The 19,154-nt window shown below is 42.3% G+C and overlaps 1 protein-coding gene across 7 annotated transcripts in view; it reads right to left on the bottom strand.

The window, feature by feature from the left end:
• Positions 1-19,154, bottom strand: part of sipa1l3 (signal-induced proliferation-associated 1 like 3) — a 73,931-nt gene that overhangs the window by 29,327 nt on the left and 25,450 nt on the right. For 6 of the 7 annotated variants that reach the window (XM_078246119.1, XM_078246115.1, XM_078246118.1 and 3 more), the window contains 2 exons: positions 12,338-12,422; positions 2,802-3,526 (listed from right to left, as the gene is read on the bottom strand). In XM_078246119.1, coding sequence (XP_078102245.1) covers positions 2,802-3,284 — 483 coding nt within the window. In that variant the 5' untranslated portion in view covers positions 3,285-3,526; positions 12,338-12,422. The remainder of the gene's footprint in view (positions 1-2,801; positions 3,527-12,337; positions 12,423-19,154) is intronic. The other variant, XM_078246121.1, reaches the window with a different exon arrangement.

Here is a 19,154-nt window from a genome sequence, read left to right as displayed (position 1 = left end):
TATAATTATAACTTCTGATCCCTGAAGGAGAGGAACGAGGTACAACACATATAGTATGGGATATCTGACTAAAGACACCTTTATTGACACCTTTTAATAAAGGTGATGTATGTGAGGCCCTGCCTATAGATCTGTCACCCCGGTCATCCCTCAATTTGGTAGCCAAGTCCAGCTGTGCAGCGGGGCAATCAAGTGTTGTATCTCGTTCCTCTCCTTCAGGGAACAAAAGTCATAACATTTTGTTCCCTTTTGGTCGATGCACTCAGTACAACACATATAGTATGGGACATATATTCAAGCCCTGCAAAGCAGCCACCTTCAGCACTCTAGTGCATCGAAAACCCAGTAGAAAGAGCAGAATGAGCCACCGAAGTGGCTGTCACATCCAAACTGTAGCACCGCACAAGTGTGCGGTGGATGACCAACTGGTTGCAACGCAGATATCACTCACAGATACCCCTTTAAACAGAGCCTATGATGTCGCTACGCCCCTGGTTGAATTGGCCTTCACACTGTGAGGAATTGGAAGACCTTTACTGGTGTAAGCCAGGGAGATAGCCTCCACAATCCAGTGAGAAAGCCGCTGTTTAGATAGGACTTTGCCCTTGGCCGGATTAGCTAAACAGACAAACAACTGATCACATATGTATTGAGCCTATGTAGGCGTGCAGCACATGTACAGGACACAGGGAATGGCTCCTAGGAAACAAAAGGAGGGGAACAGAAGTTTAGGAGCTCAAAAGCCATAGAGCTATTGGCTGCAGAGACTGACTTAGGCAAATACGCCACGTTCAGCAGCAATGTAACCTTGGAGCCTTAAGAAGTGAACTAGGTACAAGTGGGATGCACAGACAAAGCCTGAGGCTGCCCACCAGCTTTGCGGAGAGGCAACTTCATAGGGAAAACAGGAACAACATAGGGAGCACATGAAGTTGTCACAACAGAAACATTTACAGCACCCAACATTTAGCACCCAAACTGGGGGCTACATTTGTGTGTGTGTGTGTGTGTGTGTGCGTTTTTGAAGGATGAAGAGTAGCAGTGCTGCGGTTCCCCTCTCCACCCTGTCCCAGGACGAGTGTGATTGCCTCCTCCGAGGCCCTGAACCCCTGGAGGCCTGGTGGTGGGCCCTTGCCCCAAGCCGAGTGGCGTGAAGGCTTACCGGGTGGGTGCTGCCTGCCCGGCGTGGCCCTGGACTCGTGAGCATTGCAGGCTTGTGAGCACCTGCAGGCAGCTTGTCCTGCCTGGAAATGATGCTACGCAGAGCCACTACATGCTTTTTCCGCTGCTCAAACATCGCCTGGAAGTTGTTGAGTGACAACCCCTTAGCAGACACAGACTCATCCGGATAGACGACCCTGTCTCTTTTCTGGAACATCAGACTGGGTCAGCCACAGGTGCCTTTTCGCCACCACCGTAGGTTCCATCTCTCTGCCCAGGGAGAGCGCCGCACAGCAAGACATGCGAAGAGTGTAGTCCGTGGCCATTTTAACCTTATTGGGAAGAGTATGGGTATGACGGGAGGGTTGTGGGGCCACCCACCCCATTGTTGTGAGACAAGGGTAGATAAACTGCCAGGGATGGCTCCATAGGTGGAGGATTGACCAATACCACCTTCTCCGCTCCATCGAGATCCACATACAGACAGTGGTTTATGAGGAGTGGTTGAGTCAGAGGGTTCCGATTCGAACTTGGCTAACCCCTCCACACACTCCATGTGGTCAGCCCAGCTACCAGCGGGGACTTCAACCAGGAGCTCCTCACCGGTCTCAGATGAAGCCGGGTGCCTCACCTCGGATAGTATCAGACCGCATGACGGTCTTTCCCAGCGCTTTCTTCACAAATGTGAGCCGCCTCGCCAGGGTTGAGTGCCGGAGCTGGCGACAAAACGCCTCATGCTCCGTCAACACTCTCCGGGCATGCACAATCCCCCGACAGACGGGACATGTCTCATGCTGGTCTTTGTGATGCAAAGAGAAGCCGCACCCCCTGAGGATTATATCTGTTTATGCCTGGTGCTCATCTTGAGACACAAAGCTTATGAACGCAAAATCAGACCTCTGCGGGTAGCTAGGCTAACACCAACAGGGGCTGTTAATCTAACCTTGAGGCGGCGAAACAGAGCTGATGACTCACATATGCTATACACATACACCGCAGGTCATCTGCCTTAAAAGGCGTGAATAAAGGTGACTCCATGTCAGTCATGCGGGGCGTAATTTCCCATAATATATGTGTTGTACTGAGTGAATCCACTGAAAGGTAACGTAAAGTTAGGGTACTTACACACATAACCTGTTTGGTTCATTTCAAACAAACTTGTTTGCCCGTTTTGGTTAGTTTAGGATGGCGTGAAAGCTGTCAAATAAACTGTGTAGGGCTTATTTATGGCGTGAAAGCAAAAACAGACGAACTACAGGATTTTATGATAGTAAGTATGTGTTTGTAAATGGCCACAGTGAACAGAAGTATAAAACATAGGAGAGTTGTGAAACGTAGTGACCACACAGTAACTATCTCCCACCAAATAGTAAGGTACAAGGTATCTCTTTTTTTTTGTGTCCTTATTTCTGCCAATTTGTCAATATACATACATGCCGCATGACCTGCTGTCAGTCACTAGAATTATTATTTTGCCATGTGGTTCAAAGTCCCGCTTTGCCAATATAACTTTACGTTTAATTCTCTTGGTTTGTTTGTACAAAGTCATTGTAAACACAAAAACGCTACAGAACTAAAAACACCATTTTTTCCTTGAACCACACTACAGGTGTGAGAGTGGCTGGAGATTGAAGACTCACCTCATTTTCGTCCTGTTCGCTCAGTGTCACCTCGCTGTTTGAGCGCTGTCTCAGTGGTGGGTACGCTCTCAGGCTAAATGGTGAACATCTTTCAACGCCAAACCCTCCTCCTCTAAACTCTACATCCTTCGACCGTCGTCGTGGCAACCTGGCAACCCCTCCCCGCACCAGCCCAATGTCAGATGACATAACCGATGAGGAAACTGAAGTGGAGCAGTCATCTCCATGGTGAATGCTGACAATTTGCCCATTTTCTAGTAGTGACTCCCTGGACTGCGCACGGCGTGGGGGCCATTCTGCAATCCGCGCCCGAACACCCATTTTGGGCACAGAGATGCGTGGTTGGATGGCTGGGTCTGTGGGGCCAGGAGCCGGGTGGCCATTGGGTGTGTGACGAAACGCAGTGTGCTGGGGAAACCCTCCTCCTCCATCCAGGAGGTCTGAGGAGGTGCAAGTGACCCCTCTGTCTCTGTAGCTGTTCATGGCGCCCCAGGAGAGCTCAGGGCAGGGAGGCAGGGGGCTGGCATCCCATGTCACGAGGGGTGCTGGGAAAGAGGGAGAGGAGGGGCCCCACACACTCTCTGCTGACGGTGCTACAGCCTACAGTGCCCAAATACATTGCTTTTAATTGGCAGGGTGGGGAAAGATTTCACTGGTCCATTGAGGACCAGTTTGAGTCAGGACCGGTTGTCTTCTTCCTGGATTATTTTCACTCTAATGCAGATCTGAGGACAGAAGGAAAAAAACAATCATTCCAACAAACCAGCTTCAGAAAATCAGCATATTTTAAATCATAGAGATTGTGTGACCCAAATTTTCTCCAGAGGCGCAAAAAAAACAAAAACATGAGCGCTGAATTTAGAAAAGAGCAAGTCACTCAACTGTAAAACAATGTAAGACTCATAAGACAGACACAGAGAGAGAGAGAGAGAGAGAGAGAGAGAGAGAGAGAGAGAGAGAGAGAGAGAGAGAGAGAATAAGGTGAGGGGATATGACAGAGGATTTCTTCCATTGAGGCTAATCTTCAGGAGGCTGACAAGGGATATTATTATCACACACTCTGTGCACTCGAGTGCATGTGCGTTCACACAGACACTCATACACCCAGAGGACATGAAGACTGTGGCCGCTCTGCTGAAGATTAAAACCACTGAAACACTTCAGCTAATAGCATCAGACTAAAGGTAACGCAGATCCAAACAGAGGGAGTACACAGACAATTTAAAACACAATCACTGCAGCAGATTCCCTACTCATGCCTGGTCTTTTGTTTGGGAGAGGCCCACGGTCATGGTATAGCTTATATGTGGCTAAGACGGAAGCTACTCTATTCTAATCTTCCTACACAGTAAAGCCAAACAACAAACAACTGCAACTTTAAGATGGGGAGAGATTATTAAGGACTTCAGCAGAGGCAGAAAATGGTGAAGGCACAAAGTGACCCAACAGCTGGAGGGCTACGGTGGGGTAAATCCAGAAATAGAGTGATTGGACAGTCAAGAAAGAGCAAGGAGGAGAGCAGTACATTGCTCAGTGAACCACAACGGCATGCTTTAATATAACAGTCACACTGCATCAAGTCTTAAAAACCCACCAGCCCAGTAAAGACTCTTGTTTACTCAGAAGCATCTTATGTCTGCTGAGATTTAATGTGATGATTTTTACAGACATTAATGTCAGAGCATTTTGGTTTTATATTAATACTTTCTTTTAGGGCTGCAACTAACGATTATTTTCATAGTCGATTAATCTGTCGATTATTTTCTCGATGAATCGATTAGTTGTTTGGTCTATAAAATGTGGATCAGTGTTTCCCAAACAAGAAGACGTCCTCAAATGTCTTGTTTTGTCCACAACTCAAAGATATTGAGTTTACTGTCACAGAGGAGAGAAGAAACTAGAAAATAGTCACATTTAACAAGCTGGAATCAAAGAATTTTTAAAAATGTACTCAAACCTACTAATCGATTATTAAAATAGTTGGCGATTAATTTAAAAGTTGACAACTAATCGATTCATCTTTGCAGCTCTACTTTCTTTGGTGATCCAAAAAGCTAAACCTATACTAATGTTGCACTCACTGTAAAGTTCCCGCCAGCTGAATCATTGCACTCTTTTACTGTCATCATCAGTCCAGACAAAAGATTCAAGTCATGGTCACATTTTTTGGGCTGTGAATGTTGTGGTTGTTAGGAGTGACCGGCTGGGAATTCATATAGGAGAATATTAGGATGTGGTGATGACTCCACTGGATGAACCACATTATGAACACAGCGAGCAATGACGATATGCTGGCAGTGGTTCACGTGCAAACATGCCAGTCAGAGCCGATGAACAACAGCATCGACAACAAGCACACTGTATCTGTATTGTAAGACTTTTAAAGGCCTTTTTAATACCACACAGAATGCAATTTAATATCCGTTTCACAACCAAGCTGGCCAAAGTAAGAAAGTATGATGGAAAACCAGTTGGGACGATATGGTCTAGAATTAAATACTGAAAGTGGATTTATCTTGAGGAAGGCCTGTGGGCAGAAACCTCATCTAAATAAAAGAGAAATGCAGTGTGCAACAGTTTTTTCCTACTTTTAAGTCTACTTCCAGTGATCAGCACCTCACTACAACCCTTGGTGTGCATCACTTTTCTATATTATACTAAAAATGAGTTCTTGTCGTATCACGTTTGGTGTTCTTGCAAGCAGTGTATCCTAATTTCAAACAATATAATCAATTAACTGAATGCAACCTGGACCCAGATAAGTGGCGGAAAATGGATGGATTAACTAACTAGGGATGATTCATTAATCTAAGTTCATTTAAGTTTGGCTGTGTTTTCTTTTAAATGTTTTTAGATGTTTTAGAGCTTTGGCTTAATGTCTAAAATGTAAATGTGCTCAATCCATCTCCATACCTGCTGTAGTCAAACTGCTACTCTTCCTTTCTCCTGAATTTTCTTTTTCATCCTTGAGATTCTGCCTAATCTCACTTTCTATTTAGCTCTCCATTCGTGGATTTAAGATCCTTTATCTACATAAGTCTCTGCTCAAACTGCCAAAGTCATTCAAATAGCTACGCTAAATTTGCTCAGAGGGCAAACGCACATCATCTGCATATCTACCTATTAAAATATGCTTGTTAGGTTTCAGTCTTGCCAATTTCACTTTTTCCCCTCTTTATATTCCTTCCTGCATCATGCTAGTCCATTGTACACTGAACACATTTAGCTTTCTGTCACTCTTTTCTTGCACCCGTTCGTCTGCATCACGTGATTCGACCACACATTTCATAACACCCTGCTTATTGAAGCAGCTTCTTCAACGTTATGTTAAGCTTTTAATTCAGATAGCCACTGACCTTTCAAATTTGAAAATCGTATCCGTAATTAATCAGACAGGAGCGGTAACACTTTTACTCCTCCGAAAAAAGCTTTCAAGAATTAAACGGTATGATTCAACCACAAGCAGAAAAACAGACACCCACACCCCCATCCACACACACAACACAATGTTTAACTGTATAATAATTTGGAATCCTATCTAACCACATTAAAATCTAAGCCCTTTCACCTATGCTACTGTTTACTGGGGTTTACAAACACTTGCCTGAAAAGAAAAACTAAACATTTTCAGTAGGTTTAATAGCATTCACAAAGCGTACATTAGAAACTTTTCTGTTGAGAGAACAAATATTCTTTCTCCAGCTGCCTCAGTTTCTGTGAATTCTACAAATCTCCACTCCTGGGTGGACTATCTGGTTATGAAGTCCAATTTGCATAACGTCAAGCTTTTCATTGTGTCAAGCCAGCTCACAGTGGTTGTGTGTGTTTTATGATAGACGCCTTTTATGAGTCCTCGCTGAATTCATTTTTGGCCTTAAGACTGCATTACTCATAAACACACACAATACTCAATTCACAGCAAACAAAATCCCACTATAGTCATACAGCCACGCAAATGTATCATGTCTTTGTTTTTGGTGGACCACAGGCACTTCTGAGCCAAAGGCTCCCGCTCTGATCATGCTTTCTGACAGAATCTTTCCTCATCCGGGAGTGCTGTCCTGTGATCCCCTATGAGCCCCAATCCCAGATTATCCAGCCCCAGCTGCAGGAGCTGCAGAATGGCTTCATTATGTGTCTGAGGTGCCTGATGAGAGAGAGTGTGGTCTGATCTTTACAAGCGACTTCTGACAGCACACAGCCCATCAAAGAGAAATATACCCGACTAAGGTTTAACAGCCAAAGAGCCATATACTGGTAATCTATATGACAAATTAAACGCCTATAAATTACATTATATGTATAATTATATGGGGGGGGGGAGAGAGAGAGAGAGAGAGAGACAAATCTGCAAAGATATGCATATTGTATCTATGAGGACAGCCCCAGGACATTACAAAAGATACTTATGGGCAAACTACTTGCCTTCGGGGACCCGCGGGGACCCTGCTTGACATTTGGATTAGTATGTGTGACAAAATATTGTCAACTCAAGGTCCAAGCTTTGTCAGAGCTTTCAACCACATTTAACCATCTTCATCAGCAAATGGAGCCGACACACAACAGCCAAATGTTGTCGAGAGGGGAATCGTGTCATCCCCACCTTCTTTAAGCTCACAAAAAGTATGAGTATCTGTGAGGTGCAAACATCAAATCATCACCTTCAAGCACTCACACCCGGCAAGTGTACAAATGTATAGTAACAACCGTACAATTAAAAGTATTATGTTCTATTTTGAAATATTTTTTAAAAGAAGTTACACCTTCGGTATGATGGGAAGAATACCAACAGAAAGTATAAGGCTACAGCTACACTGACACTGTACAGAGGAGGAGAAGAATAAACTGTATACCAGTTAACAACATATTTGCTCCATTGTTTAGATTGAGGGGAGAGCAAGGAGCTATCTGCAATCAACAGTACTATACAATATGATTATCAACTACATGAAAAGGTAAAAAAAAAATAAAAAATAAATAAATAAATAAAATTTAAAAAAAACATAATCCGTGATATTATGAATTGAGCAAACATATGCAGCTTTGGCCCAGACTACACAAGATAAAGTGCAGACAATAAATGGCTTTTAATTACACACACATACAGCATATAGTAATTATTCAGCACTGGGATGTACCTCCCCTGTTTTGACTCTCCCTTTCTCTCCCATTCATGCTACTTCCCTCTTCTCCCTCCACACCCGCTCCGACTTGCTCTGCATGATACAGGCTTGGCCCATGCACCACAGAAACACACCGAGGCTGGTAATTACACTGGTTAGATGGTAGCAATGACAGAGTTAGCCGGGGAGTACAGCTTCCAGAGGAATGAGCGTACTAGGTGGGTTGGGCCGAGGGCCCACTGATGCTGCTGCTTGCTTGTACCGGTCAACCAGAACTGAGATCAGCATGGAGAGCTTGTCACAAATGTAAAAGCATCGGAGATGAGGAGAGATAGACCTGCCATATGTTTATGTCTTTGCCGTTGCCTAAACAGAAAGCAGTCTAATTATATCGAAGAGTAAAGCAGGGATGTACAGCAGCAAGCAAAAGTAAAATGAAAAGATGTACAGGCAAAGACCAAAGGCTTCTGGAAAACTACAATTGATAACAAAATTTTTAAATTAAAATGATAGTAAAACCTCCCCAGACATAAAACATAACAACAGAAGTTACTGTAAGTGTTTAAATTAAGCAAACAATGCCAGAGAGCGAGCTAGATCATGGGCTGGTTTGAAGAACAGATGGCGGTACATATGACTGGCAGATGGCAGATAGGAGCAGAGTAGAGCACGACACTGTAATACAACAGTGCATGCAGGGACAGCACATCCAGCATTCATGCCACCTTGGCTTCAGAAGGAGCAGACAGACCAGGAGGTGCTATCAGGTCGGAAAGACCTCGAATCATTCAGACATAAAAAGTTACTGAAGTTGAAGCCAGATAAATGAGCCAGTGATTAATTTGGAAGAAAAAAACAACAATCTAGAGGTTATTAAACTGAAGACGTAAGTAAATATAAAAAATAACCTCACGCCACGTGAGACAGTTTGAAAGTTGACAATACAGATGCTTTTTTTTTCTCGGTTTAATCAGCCAAAGAAAATAAAATAAATAAACAGCACAGACACATTTGAAGAACTTGGTCTTAGCTAAGAAAAAAGAATACTCTTAATAAAAGCTTTGAAAGGTAAAAGTCAGATGCTGTGTTTTCAAGCCTATCTCCCTTTTCTTACAGTGTAGTGGCGACACAAAGGGATTTTCTCACGGCCAGTATGGACAGGAGGAAGGATTGCAATAAATAAACTTAAATGAGGCATTTGAAAGACTTGCTATGTGCTCATAAAGACTTGAGACTTAATGCAAAAAGACACAAAAAAAAATAGCTCTACGAGAAACTAAAAATAAAAGTCATCAGTGCTTTGCTTAAAGGTCAGTGCCTTTCAAAGGAAATGGCAGAGGTGAGGTTGCCTGGGGCCGTGAGTGAAGTTCAGGGGCCCAGATGTTTCGTTGTGCTGTGGAGTGGAGTTCTAAAAGTCTCATTGGGATGACTGCCGGTGTCTGTCTGCGTTTCCCTGATGTGATTGTAGAAGCAACCTGCTTTCCCTTCTACAATAACAGATTTGATAAACAAATGTAATGTAATGTCATGCGGGCGATATAAGCCAAATGGAGCTACAAAGGGCTCTGCTTCAGACCAGACATCACACTTGAACCTTGCTATAAGTAAAATGTTTTCCTTCCCTACAGCCGGAAAACTTCTTTCATGGCAAGGAAAATGCAATGTCATCTTACCTAAAATACTAACAGTAGTAGCACAAGTGGTCATTCACCACATTCTTTACATGCAATGCTAACTGCAGGCGATCCTGGAAGTCTGAAACTTTAGTGTCAGATACTAGCTGAATCCCTCCATCAACAACAAAACTCTACAGGAAACAAACAACAAAAAACAACACTGTCATGGCAGAACATTGTGCTGGAAGGAAATCCACAGTCGAAGCCTCCGACTCTGGTCTATATTGAGTTTGTAAGTGCGTTTGGTTTATCTGGAGGCGACATCTCTCCTTCTCAGACTGGAGATTAACTAAGCTACAGCTCTCTACCTGTCGCCTGCTTTCCTCTCCACTCACTTTCCTTCCCCAGTCTTTTCCTCGAGTCTCTCCCGACACCGCTGTCATTGTCTCCACTGATTTCTGTCTACATTATTTTGCCACTGTGTCACTTCCATCTGCCTGTCTGTATGTCAGGCTGCCGTCCCATGACACTGAGACAGCTCAAGGGGGAGGAGGAAGAAGGCCACACACAAACATTCCAACAACCATGTAACAAGTCTAACGATTTGCATCCAGTTGGAGGATCACAAATTGCAGCCCACATCACCATTCATCATTATCATTCACTGGTTTGGCTTCAGGAGATGGAGCAGCATGAGAAAACAAGGAGAGGTTGAGATGTTGAGTACGTAAATATTCAGATACTGCAGTGCTTGAATAATATGTTTGAATCTCTATGGGTGCCAGTTAACTTTCAGAAATAATCCATTTCATCTCAGCAGAAACATTTTCTTTTCGCATTCAAGGAGGTCGGAGGTCAGCGTGGTAGCAGCTGGAAGCGATTCAGTGAGCTGCTCAGGGACACCTCAACAAGATAAAGACATGCGGTTCATGAACCTCGGGGGTCTGGTTAAAGGACGAACTTTCTAACCTTTCTACCTCTAAAATGTTGTTAAAAAAAAACTAAAAGTTGAAGTAGAAAGTGGCATAAAATAGAAATACTCAAGTAAAGTACAACTAGCTCAAAATTGTATTTGCGTGCTGTACTTGAGTGGTGTAGTGTTGAGTAAACATACCAAGTAGCAAAAAAGAAAAATTGATTCACATTCGTATTGCGATTCAAAAACGATTTATTTATTTTTTCGTTTTGTAATGGCGTGTATACTATTGTCCTAAAATGAGTTTAGCTCGTCATTCCCATAGATGGCACTGCGTCAAATTCACACCGACGCCTGGGCACTCTTGTCATAATCAGAAGAAGAACGAGTGCCGCAGAAGTAGTTTAGTCGGAGAAAACGATGGCAAACCACACAGAAAGAATTATTCAACCTGCTCCATCCTCATTGAAGGCAAGAGTTTGGGCACATTTCGGCTTTTATAACCTTGAGGATAGGATAGGAATCATGCTATATACAGGCTTTGCAAAGCGAAAGCTAAGTATTTTGGAAACACCACAAACTTGAGAACTCCCGTGGTACGCCATCACCCAGAGATTAACACTAAAGACGTGGACGAACAACAACCTAAAGTATCTAACATACCAGTCAACCAACACACTCTTTCAATGCTCTAAACTCCCACCCAACTCTGAATGAAAAGCTCTTTTTACGTAACAGTTTTATTTTATTCTTGAATTAAATGTATTTGAAAGCTGGCCCAAGCTTGGCACTTTGCAGTTTTTAGTTGCAAAAGTTTTTATTTTTGTATGAAGACATATAAAGTAATATCAAACTACATTTAATTTGTTGTTTCATTTCTTTTAAATTGTCTACTGCAATCACATGAGAAAAGTAACTACATTTACATACTGTGAATCGTTTTTTGAATGGAAAATCGATTTTGAATCGAATCTTGAGCCTAAAAATCGATATTGAATCGTGACATTTTCTGAATCGTGTACTCCTAGTACCAAGTTACATTCCGCCACTGCTTTCTGCCAGTATCAACATCAATAATTACCCTAAAAAAAGTCTTTGTGAATAAAGTAATTTTCTTTGCTTTTCTGAATATTTAACCCGTAGCTTCCTTGTGTCGTGTAAGAGAATCCCAGACACCACTGTAAATTGTTTTCATAAATACCACAGAAATAAGACTAAATAAGAATAAAATTATTATTTTGTATTTCAGCACTTGTGCACCATTGCTGACCAAAAGATTATAGATAGCTAACGTTAGCACAGACAGACAGTTCAGAGGAAGGTCAAAGTGTTCCTGAAGCCAATAAACAAGAGTTCTGTAAATCTGAAAAAGCTGCTGATAACAAGTTCATGACAACAACAACAACCAGAAAGAACCTGCAGAAAGTACTGGTGAGCTGTTAATTCAGAGATAATTAGTATAGAACATTGCATTGTGGGAGTCCCTTTTAAGCTGGATGTTGTGTTGGGACTGTGGTCGTTAGTGCAGATCTCTTAAATGAAAGAGAGTATACAGGTGACCTGCTTTTCATTATCAGTGCAAAATGCAGATGAGAACGTGCTTTATCTACAAAAAGCAGAGCGATCACCTCTGCACTGCAAAACATATCTAGGTCATCAAGTCAATTAGCCTTTTATCAAGTCTATTTTCTGATAACCGAACATTCTGCACGTACGCACGCACACACTCACACAAAACTAATGTTTTCAGTAAGACAAATGTTACAGTCTGTCAAGTCCACATAACCAAACCTCAGATTAAAATGAACAAAATACAAGTTACTGCTAAATGATTACACATACACACACAAAAATGTGCAACATCAAATGTACGAATGTTACCTTGTGCCTTCAGCTGTGCAGTATGCAGGTGAGGCATGTGAGGTTTGATGTCACAGTGCAGGAAGGGGAGGCTCAGTTTTTTACTCTGTAAGAAAAAAATGAGAGAAATTAAGCTCTTGTCAAAATCGATTTCACATTCAACGTCTTCGTGGAAAGGCTCTGCAGCTAATTTATGGTACCGTTATTAAAATGACTTTAGGATTTTGCTTCACACGGGTGAAGAATTATGTATAATATAATGCATAACAGGTGAACACAACATTGAATCAAATGTGAATTTTCTTTCTTTCTTTTTTTTTATATTGCAAATCTACACACATTTGCCGTATTGTGAAGTGCTGTTTTTAACCTCTTATTTGTCACGTGTTTCTGCAGAGCAACTGTAATCGGTTCCACGCTCATCGGGTCATTTGCACACAGACATGTCTATTGTTTGAGAGGAGTCAGAACAAAGATGCCTGAGGCGATTTCCCTGTACAGGATCGGTACTGCAAATGTGTTTGCATACACACAGAATGGCTTGCACACAAACACCACGGCATGTAGATTTTGCAGCATTTTACATCTGCATCTTGTTTTAATATTAGCTCAAATACAATATAATAGAACCAGAAAGCTAAACTGCTGATGGATTCCTTTCCTTTCTCTGCACACTAAAGTACACAGAAACAAACAATGGCTCTGATATGGTCTCCATCGACCTCAACACCATTTCCTCACAACCTGTGGTCATCATCCAGCTCCTTCTTGAGCATGGATGGAAATAAAAAGGAAGAGTGGAGGCAACGTGAAGGAGGCTGTGCACTTTGATTAGAGGTTAAGAGGGCCTAAGAACAGAGGGGGGGAGGGATCTTCAAATACAAGAAGGACATAAAGAGAGGGGTGAAGTGGGGTGGGTGGTAATCAGCAGACATAATTTCCTGAGGGGGAGGCCCACTACTGTCTAAAAAATACAGTTCTAATCAATACGGATCAATTAGGGTCCACTTACCCTGCCACTGCAAGCATAATAACACTGCCTTTAGCTGAGGGGGAGAGCAGGGGCGGATGGGGGTCAATGATCGTGTGAGTGTCTATTTTCTTATAGCAAAGCGTCAGTTCTTAAATCAACAGCGTCAGCATGGATTTACGGCTCAGGCTTCGCAGGCTACTGCCCTGAAAATGAAATTAAACCGTAAGTGAAAGCTTCCCAACCACGGCAGCCTTTGCACCACAGACCCCAGGCTCAAAGTGATTGTACTACACAGCTTTTATGTGCAGCCACTATCACACACACACACTCAAGGACACATATCACGTTAGTGAAATCAAATCCAAAGTGAACACAAACACTCGCACTAAAACACAAAACAAATATGCATGTGGAGAAAAGTAATAAAAAATACTGAATCAATTACATTCACAGAGGGCAGTGACAGGTATTAAGAATAGAATGATTACCCCCGAAGCTAAAAAAAAAAAAATGCAATGTTGTCAAGCTTTTCCCTTTAAGCTCTGAAGGAGGCCAAAACATCATCTCATGGAATAAAGTCGCCTCGCCATGTCATTTGAAAGTGCTCCTGCTTTCTATGCTGTTAAGTTGTTATACTTGCTTTCTACCTAAAGTTTGACAAAAAAATTTTATATACTATTTGATTTATTATAAGTGAGAAACTAAGGTGTAACACACTCACTGCCCCACGTTACTTCACATCAACTGTCTGACACCTAATTGGCTATTGGCATTAACAGGTTTCCACAGAGCCCAGCGGACACCTGACTTACGAGTCACAGCCACAAATGACTTTGGCAAAGTGGTCAGAAGCTCGACAGGAGGGGACTCACACCGACATTGCTGGTACACACACACACACACGCACGCACTCACACACACACACACACAGTCTTCAATTCCTGAAGTACCTGTATCTGAAAACAAACATTGCTGTGTCCTGTCCTATGTACTGAAGTTTTACTCATACGGTGCGTTAGGGCTGCAAAATATATACTATTTTTTTATCGTCATCTTAATATCAACTGACGCAATAAACATATCGTGAAAGGTTGCAACCTATCGCGACAGACACTCCGAAATTTTTTGTGTAAAAAACTGCACTTTAAAATGTAACGGTCATTCTTTTTGTAGTGCTGCCTTTCATATTCAATTAAATGTTCAATTTGTTCAATAAAAGAATGTTGGAAATTATTTCCTTTCATTTGTTTAATTCAGCAAACAGGTTGTTGTATTTTAGCAGAATACTGAACGCATCAGAAATGCAGAACTGAGAACACTTTAATATTGTTTTTTTTTAATATCAGAATTGCCATAGTCAACAACATTATCGCATATTGCATATTTTATTCACATTGTGCAGCCCTATTGTCTGTTCGAACAGAGCGTCACAGACTGTTATTTGCTGTCCTCAGCTCTGGGAATCAGATTAATGTTATGATATCCATCCATTCAACCATTATCTGTAACCGGTTCTCCTTTACAGGGTGACAGAGGGCTGGAGCAGATCCAGCTGACATTGGGTGAGAGACGGACAGTGTACACCATGGACAGGTTGCCAGTCAATCACAGGTCTACATGTTATGTATGCATGTATAATTAAAAACATTCAACTGATTTTTACTTATGACCACAAGAAACAACTTTATAAGTACTGCTAGCTTGTCAGAGTATTTTAGATAATGTGTGTCAATATCAACAGAAATAAATCAGATTCATAGAGCTACTTAAATTAAATCTTAAACAAGTACTTGATTATTGCTTAGTTGATGGACAGAAAATTAATTAAAAGAAAACTATTTTGATAATCAATTAATTGTTGTTGTCAAGTAACATGGCAAACATTTGATGGACCCAGTATCTCACATTTGAGGATTTTCTCTGTTGAATATTATATAAACTGAATTATTTTTATTTTTTTGGACAAAACATGCCGTTGAAAGATTGTGATGGCCATTTTTTATTAACCGATAATGAAAATAATAGTTGCAGCCCTATTTTAAACATCCACTTCTAAAAGGCTAAACACACGTGGCAATTGCCAACAATCATTTGATCTTGGAGTACTATCCTCGTCAAGCTTGCATACTTGGAGGAAGAATAATGCAGTCTAATATCACTGTATATAGTAATACAAAATGTATAACTTGTTTTCCCTGTAACTTTCCCATTATGACGGTCAGACACAGTTTAAAATACACCAGCAGTCACTTCAGTGTGTCTGAATACAGAGTCTATGTTTTTATATTCTTTACATATTACTCTGTAGTCTGGAGTGTATAATGTGAGAACATATGCTGCAGGAGAGGGAGGCAACCCCCTGCAGAGAGGGGTGGGCAGCCCCATTCACACTCACACTACTGGGAGGTGGGGGCCGCCACACTTTCATCCCTTTCACATCTTTCACGACTTTCCTCTGTACGCCCCTCCGTCTTCCCTCATCTTATTGGAATTGAAATAGAGCAATGGGTGTGTTAAGAAAAACCTTGCTTTGCCTCCTGACACGTGGCTCTGTCCTGCTGTAACCACTTCCCACTGTGAAGGTCTTCATTATGAAATAAGGATGGAGTGGGAGTGTCGCATGAGGGGAAACAGCCGGGAAAGCAGAATGAAACCAGACAGTGTGCTCTTAAAGTATCCCTGTGCATGCAAGTAATCAAGCTGAGAGCTCCTCTGATCGATCAGTAGTTGATCAATGAGTGACGATTTATTCTAAATATGAGATTAATGAGCTGCCTAATCCAATGTTCCAGTATGAACTTGCAAAGTAAGCATGCACAGTTTGCATTATCTGATACACATCACATTACTATCTTGTAACAAGGCAACACCATGTTTACTGCCATCCATCAAAGTAGGCTGTAATTATCTACTCGCTGTAAGTACGTAGGCGTTTGTTTATTAATTATTACTTTCCAAGAAACTGTTGATTGCACTACATTAACAATATTCCAATCTGAGCTTGCTTGACATAAACATCAACAATGAACTCAAAATCAAACATTTCTCAATATTTAAAAAGGACTGAGTGAAGTCCACTGGCTGTGTGCTTTAACTCTGGGCAACATAAGAGGAAAATACAGTGATGAAGTCATATGCAATACACAGAGCTCCTTTGACCAAAAACCACTTGGAAATGCTGCTGTAGCTGTTTGATCGCTATGCTGGTGCTGGTTGCCATAGAAACGGGAAGGTGCACCAGCGCAAAGACGTATGATGTAGGCGGCGGGCCGCAGGCAATCAGGACACAACCTGAAGAGCTGAGCAGTAAATAATAGGACGCAGAAATCCACATAACCACCATCAGTTGGTCACTTTGGAGTCTGATGTGTGTCACTGCAGCAGGCTGCAGCAAAGCACACACACACACACACACACACACACACACACACACTCTAAACTTAGCTCACTTAAGGTGCTGCAGTGGAGCTTTTGTTTATCTTTCATTTTACCTCAATGTCGGCTAAGCATCTACCCAACTGTCCTCAGATCTGTTCCTTCTCCCTCTGCAGTTTAATCAGTCTGTCCGTGTCCCCTCGCTCTCTATACTCGCGACCATGTGCCACGCAAGCATCAAAGCATGTTAGAATGGGCTCTAAACTCTTCAAAAGACATGAAAAAGCTCAGGGCTGTAAAAGTGCAGTCATCAGCAGACTTCCAGCATCTGTTACTTGTTTTTGTTTCCATAGCATAATCCAGTCGAGCAAATTCCTTGTATTTTCTATATGTATGGTTGTCTTTGACACCATCTATGGTGAATTAACCAGCCATGCCAAGCTCCAGAGCCAGCTGTATGGAGAGGCTTTCCAATTACATCTGTAAAGCTTGAACCTGGTGACAGAGTAAGTAAGGAGGATTAGCAAAGGAGTTTAAAGAGTAAACTTTAGTTACTTAACTGTAAGTTTATGGGTTAAGCAACCCCAAAACGCTTGTCCTAATACAGTTTCTGTAAATGACAATGACTTCCTAAAGAAACCAGGCCTGCATGTTGGATACGTATCACATCTGAAAGGGGGAATTCGTCACCACACACAGACATTTTCTCAACACACAGCCATTCTCCTGGCTCATCAAGGCATATCACCACCAGGCGTCAGGTGGCTGTCGATTACCATCTAGATTTTGTCAGGCTACCTGTTGCAGGCTGCAGGAGTCAGGCCCGCGTTTTTATCTGACTGTCTAACAAACTGCCAGATGCATTCATGTGCATTGACGTGCAGGTGAGACACAAGACCAGGCAACCCCTTTCTGTTGAAATGAACACAGCACTGATTATTAGATCCAAATTCAGGCCAGAGGAAACCTGACAAGACTTACAGTACATGGCTGTAGAGTAGAGACGACATGCAGGAAAATAAGTTGCAACTCAGCACTTAATACTCAGCACATTGGTCTTAATACCCATCTTTACATTGTTTAAAAGCACCTAGCAACAGCTTAGACTATACAAACATTACAGAAATACTACTACTACTACTACTACTAATAAAGATACTTGGCTGATTGCTCACAATGCAAAAACATGTGGAAGAGAGTCAATAAGGAAGCTACAAGCCCCCTGCCCTGCTTTTGACCTCGGCCTCTATCCTCATGGGTGTGTTTCTGTGATTGCGTGTATGTGTGCATGTTCTTGTGTGTGTGTGTGTTTGTGTGTAACGACGGGTCCTCGGGGTGACTTACACTGTCACAGCTGTTGCAGCTCCCACAGAGACGTGTCAGGGGGAGAACAGCGGGCTACTGCTGCTCCACTCTGATTAACTCAAGGGCGTGCACATGGACCGTCGAGGAAAAGATTTGCTCACGTGCACATTTACACACAGACGGTGCTAGGGCTGCTTGTTTGCAGCACTTAAGATATTATAGTATAGCTTAAGTTTAACATTAATTAAATAATTCAGTAATATTCTTCTTCAATGGAAATAGATAATGGTGTTGGTTTTCACTCTGTACGGTTACTGAATCCTTTATCATCTATTTAAATGATCTATTGGTTTTATCTTAGCCCTTTGCTCAGATAATTACCGTGCTACTAAGCTAGATACATCCAGTTTCCAGTCGTCTCACTGCACTATTGTGCTTCAAAACAACGAAGCAGTTCTGTGTTCTGGGGCCGCCGGAGCGATCATGGCCACAATACTTGTGAACAGCCGTAAGCATATTGTGCGACGGACGATCAATCGACCAAGGGGGTTAATAATCATCCGGAAAAAAAACAAGGGGGCTGTACTCGTGGAATCCTTCTTTAATGGTAGAAGCACAAATATCCAAGGACGAAACAAAACCCGCAGCACAGCCAGAATGCAGCACACCCGCTCCTGGTGGAATCCCAGCACTGGACCTCTGACCTCTCTCTCTGACCTGGACACTGTGCCCTGTTGCCGGCTATTCGCCGTGCTGTTGTAAAACACGGACTTCACTGCTATAGTTAATCATAACGGACAGAACTATAGAAAAAAAAAACAGACAGCTGGGCAAGCACGCCTGCCAGTGCACTGTTAAAGTGACGTATGCGTATAGTATAATTGGGAATAATGTTGGATTCATGTTTGCTCACCTGTCAAGAAGCTGACAGCTCTGAAGGCAGACCGTGAGAGCAATTTCACTACAGTAAATACATCTGTCATATTTAATCTGTATAGCACAATGGTGATTAGCTGGTTTCCCCTTCGCACTCAAACAAGTGGAGCTTTGGAGAACAGGAGCAGTCAGATAACTGTGTGGTGGGGCAGCAACTACAGATTAGCAATTTGTGCTCCTGTTTCTAAAGACTCTCACAGCTAAGTAACAGAGCTGAACAGATTTTAAATTAACCAGAAATAACTACCA

This window comes from Sander vitreus, chromosome 3, assembly GCF_031162955.1.
Source record: "Sander vitreus isolate 19-12246 chromosome 3, sanVit1, whole genome shotgun sequence".
Lineage (NCBI taxonomy): Eukaryota > Metazoa > Chordata > Actinopteri > Perciformes > Percidae > Sander > Sander vitreus.
This window is presented reverse-complemented; position numbering and strand designations above follow the sequence as displayed.